General features: G+C 41.4%; 1 protein-coding gene across 1 annotated transcript; it reads right to left on the bottom strand.

Moving 5' to 3' along the window:
• Positions 1–3,045: 3,045 nt before the first annotated feature.
• Positions 3,046–4,539, bottom strand: LOC105930095 (basic helix-loop-helix family, member a9). The gene has a single exon (XM_012868105.3). The coding sequence runs from the start codon at positions 4,348–4,350 to the stop codon at positions 3,496–3,498; it is 855 nt and encodes a 284-aa protein (XP_012723559.2). The 5' UTR covers positions 4,351–4,539; the 3' UTR covers positions 3,046–3,495.
• Positions 4,540–5,132: the final 593 nt, after the last annotated feature.

Here is a 5,132-nt window from a genome sequence, read left to right as displayed (position 1 = left end):
TACATTCATGAAACTGACCTGAATTTATCAGATGACTTTGTAACAAGGGGTGATTTCATTTGTGCTGAGAATTATGACCAATTTCAAAATAGGGGTGGGCAATATTGACTTTAAATTTTATCATATATTATGGTAATGTTGTGACAACAATAGGTAAATAAAAGTTATGATAAAAGAGTACTTACAGCTTCTTGCAGTCTTTTTCAGGTAACTGTGTGTCATTGACCGATAATCAATAATTCAATCAATAATAATAACATAAAAAAAATTACATTTACTAAAATAAAATTCAAAAACAGAGTTTTTGAACAAACAAGCATTAGTTCTAATATAACTGCTTTCTATACCCAAACAATATCAGTGACCTGTTATATATTTTTATCATTAAAGTTAAGATAGTAAACACACAAAACCCACAAGTCAAAGGTAGTGGGATGAAATATTAAATAAATCTACATATTTTTTTAATGATAATAGGTCATTAGCTCAAGTGGACCGGTCTGAGGCATGAAACTCCAGGGCTGAAAATGAGTCCCTCTCTGGCCCTGCTAAAAAACTCTTTACATTGTGTTTTTATTTTATGCAAAAGACCACCACAAAGTAGTGTATAATTAGAGAGCAGTCGGAAAAAAAAAAATTAAGTAGAAATCTCTGAAGTCTGGTGTGCATTGGATTCAGGCAATTCCTCTTTGCAAAATAGCTTAAGTTCAGCCATAATGGATCTACAGTGTTTGTAGATATTTATTTCCAAGTCCATTTTCAGGTGGATTTACTCGTTTGGACTTGCTTTGATCTAAACAATGTGTATTTAGTAACAATCTTGCTGGGATGTGAACATTAGTCCCAGTCTCATCTTTTGCAGGTTTTCTTCCAGGATTCTCCTGGGTTTAGCTGTGTCCTTATCTGGGCAGCCGTATTGATAATATGTAGCACTCTAGTTCTGCACATTATCAATCTGTGTCTGCTCCCATTGAATCCTTTTGGGGAAAAGCGGGACATTCAGCAGAGCTTTCTGAGCTGATTGAACGAAGAGACCCTTAGTGCCAAAGGTTGGTTTTAGCCAATCACAGTATCAAATTAAAACATAAGCAGCAAAGTGCGTGGGAAACCACAAGAAGGTAAGTTAGTCAAGGCATTTCTTACTGTTCTTAATTCAAAGAAGAAATCATGGATTTTTACAAATCAGATGTGATAGCAGCAGCTACACATGCGTCCTCCTGTGCAGCGATGTTTGTATTGGTTTGGCTCTGAGCTCGTCAGCTCTTGCTTTCGTCCAACAGGTGTCCTTAAACCACAATGCTGCAAAGTGATTGGCCCGAATCGTTTTTGTGGTTCAGACACAAGGGGTTGAAGCTGCAGCAGTACAAATGGATTCTTGCATGTTTGCGAACGCACAAATACCGTGAGAATTCATCTTCCCAGCAAGATTAGCTGTATCCATCTTTCCATAAAGTCTGACCAGTTTACATGTTCATGCTGAAGAACATCATCCCTATGGCATGATCCTTCCACCACTGTGTTTTATTATTTGGATAGTGTGTTGATGGTGACATGCAATTTTGTTTTTTTGCCATTTATAGAATTTTGCACATGGTTCACTAAGTTTAATTTAGGTTTTATTAGTGTTAGAAAAGCATAAAATGCAGGAAAACACATTATTGTCTACTAGTATTGCTAACATAGGTAGCCTGGTCACTGAATACATTAGCAAATTTCATTTTACAACCTAAGCACATTTAGGTTGGGTGTGACGTCATTCACATCTATGTTCCAAGATAAGTAGAATGGGTATAAGCTGTGACTCACATCTCAACTTTATAAGAGAAAGGTAAATTACATTTTATTTTGGCCAAAGACTCGCAACTCTTCACCCACTTAACTGGCATAGAACAAACATAAACCATTGAAGGACTTTTGCAAAGAAACTTCATCAGAGCGGAATTGCTGTGTCTCTGTTACATCAGCTCACTGTCACTCTGCAGAATTCTGGTGATTAGATAAACTGGCAAATGAGTGAATCCAAATCAACCTTTGAGCCAAAGAGGGAGGAGAAAGAGACATGCCGTCACTGAGTGCTGTCAGCATTGCTGTCTCTCACAGGTGATTCAAGCTTTCCCAGTGATTCATGTCTGTGCAGAGACTAAACAACAGACCCAAACTGTTGTCACTCTTCTTTTTCTCACCACCTACATCCTCCTTCTCCTATTATTTCCCCCTCCCCTCCATTCATCTCTGTGTCCGTCTCCCCTCTGCTTCCTGCCTGCTAATTGTTGTTCTACCATAACGGTTATTTTTCCACTGAGGGTACACCAGCTCTCCTGGGGCCAGCATTTCTCTGCAGCGTCCCCAGGCTCTTGTTGTTAGACCTCCGGGATGTTCAAAAAAAACCTCCTAACACACCCAGTCCCACCTGTGGGCCGGTGCAGCCCAGCAGGGGATTTCACTAGGTTGATGACGGGGTGCACTCTTCCTTCCTAAACCCACATAAATCTGTCGGTAGCTTCTGTCCTGGAGTCTAATATTAACACTGTTTTCCATCACACTGCAATGCAGAGAAGGGGAAGCTATTGTTAAATAACATGACTTGATATAGCTGCAAGCATCGGCTATGGCTAGGATACACCTTGCCCTTTAAAAAGCATCAATGATCCTCCCCAGAGGTAATGATCTACCATGTCATGATGCATTGGAGTTTTAACGCCAATGGTCTTAAAAAGCACTGTTCACACTCATATACTGCTTACTGATTTATAGGTTGAACCCCTGCCACAGTTATGCTTCTTGCAGAGTACTGGGGTTTCTACTGAGCTGTTTGTAAATTCCACTTTGACTTCTCCTCTCAGAAAAATTACAAGAATGGACTTGTAAAGACATTTCCACTGAGCAAAGGACCTCTGCTATCTCGCCAAATGTGAGAAACTACCATCCTGAAGCTATAATCAACCATGCATACACACACGCATGCACCTCCAAGCACCTCTGAACACCTCCAAGCATCCACACATGAAACATGTTTTTCTCTCAAATAAAAAAAGCAGGCAAAAGTCATTTAGATCAAATATTTAATTACACAGATTCAGAGATTAGGAAAGGGTGCATGAATTATTTGTAAAAGTAAAATACACTTTAATGTATTTTCCATGCAAAATAACAGAATAAATACATTGTCACATGCTGCCGTTTCAAAGATACAGTTTATACTAAATGAACGCTAAATAAGCAGTTGTCTTCATTTTCATGGTCTTACATTAAGCAATATAACTCACATTTTAAGTCACAAAAGGATGACATTGATTCTGACTAGAATATACAAGGCCACCCTTTTTATTAGATATACTTGCTAACGGTTTAGATTAGAACTTTAGAAATGTTGGACCACAATACATTTCCCACTGCAGTCAGAAGTGTTCAATTAATTGGTTCCTCAGTTGTTTCATATCAGGAAATCTGTGGCTACTGTCCGGTTCTTGGGGCTGATGGCAGAACTTTAGCCTGTTACAGTATATCTGAGCACAGAGGGAAGCTGTGCTCTTGCTCCTGCACGTAGCTCACCTGCCATGGCAGCCCCAGAGTAGGAGATTGCTCTAGTAAACTGTCCGTGTATCCTTGAGGGCAGGGTGTCCACATTCCCGACGGGTACCCCAACCCATCACCCATCTGAGGGTATCGCAGTGGACTGGGTGGATGATCATTGGGGCTGCTGCAGTGTCCGTAAGAGGAATAAAAATGTCCCTCAGGTGGACAACAAGGGTAGTGTGGTGAAGGTGGACATGATGTCACTGTTTTGTCCATATAGACATGTGGATCCAGAGATAACCTGTGCAGGTGAGCCCCTTGTTGTTGCTGCATCTTCTGAGAAATAGATGTATGCCAGGGGCCGTAGCTTTGATGCTCCAGGCGAGGTACAACAACTCTGGTCTGCTCAAGTCGAGACACTCCCACCACAGCTGAGCCTGCAGATGACCTGTGGCACTCCCGGTGGCTGCACGGCTTATTGGGAGGGTTTGAACTCAGGAATACGGAGAGCGAAGAGATGTGATTGATCGCCCTCTGCAGTGTGGCAATCTTAGACAGTCGTTTGCCACTCAGGTCATGGTTTAGGGCAACACGAAGAGCATTGAAGGCTTGGTTGTAATCCATTATGCGCTTTCGCTCACGCACATTAGCAGCCATTCGCCGAGCCTTTGAACGGACAGGTCGGTTGCGCTTCTTGTTCTGGCTCTCCTCAGGGTCACTGGGGCTGTCTTGGAAAGATGGTTTGACACTTCCATCATCATCACCTTGTCCCAGCATGCCGATCTCGAGCTCTTCCTCAGAAAACTCTGAACCTGTTACACTGCTGCAGCTCATTGTCTCAATAATGACAGAGGAAGTCAGAGGAAACTCTAGTAGCGTAGTTTGTTGCTTAGAAGTTGCCTGCCCGTTTCTAGCCTCATCAACACGCTCGCTCCGTTTGTTCGATGGGGCAGTCGGTATTGCTGCTTCTCCAACAGCCTGGGTATTCTCTCTGACTTACTCCTCTGGTGCACCGTGGTTACCTGTACCTCAAATAGACCGGTTGGTGTTCTTTTTAAAACATCTTGGAGTCACATGGTACAAACACATGTGAGGAATGATACACTCCCTCTCCCTTTCCAGGTTTATGGGTGCCCTGAAGGCAAATGGCACTGTCACCTTTTCCTCCTGCTCTGACTCTCCCTCACATCTCTCATCAGATCATTCAGAAGAGCGGCAACCACTTATATCCTTTTGACATGAGCAAAAACAAAACGAAATACAATTGGAACCAGATTTTTACATACACGACATAAAAGGACATATGACCATTTTAAATGTCTGACATTCAGTCAAACCAAACCTTCCTTTATTTAGGTCAGCTAGGATTGCTAAAAAATATTTCAACTACTCTCAAACTTTAACTGCACATTAAAGTGCTTTATTTTGCTATATTTATTTGTTTCTGTTCCTCACATACTCACCTCATTACATCAGGTGGCCTAAGCTCCATTGGTGCTCAGCTTTATGGAAAGTCTCTACAGACTTTCCATAAAGCTGAGCAGTTTTATGATTCCCAGTTCTTGGGGTTTACTAAACAATTGTTTGCTATTACCATTCTATTATTTTGAAATAAA

Source organism: Fundulus heteroclitus, unplaced genomic scaffold (assembly GCF_011125445.2).
Source record: "Fundulus heteroclitus isolate FHET01 unplaced genomic scaffold, MU-UCD_Fhet_4.1 scaffold_430, whole genome shotgun sequence".
Taxonomy (NCBI): domain Eukaryota; kingdom Metazoa; phylum Chordata; class Actinopteri; order Cyprinodontiformes; family Fundulidae; genus Fundulus; species Fundulus heteroclitus.
The sequence above is the reverse complement of the archived record's forward strand: the minus strand, read 5'-3'. Positions and strand labels throughout refer to the sequence as shown.

What these genes read in the sequence shown, in the direction of transcription:
- LOC105930095 (XM_012868105.3), bottom strand. Translation starts at nt 4,350, where the DNA reads ATGAGCTGCAGCAGTGTAACAGGTTCAGAGTTTTCTGAGGAAGAGCTC.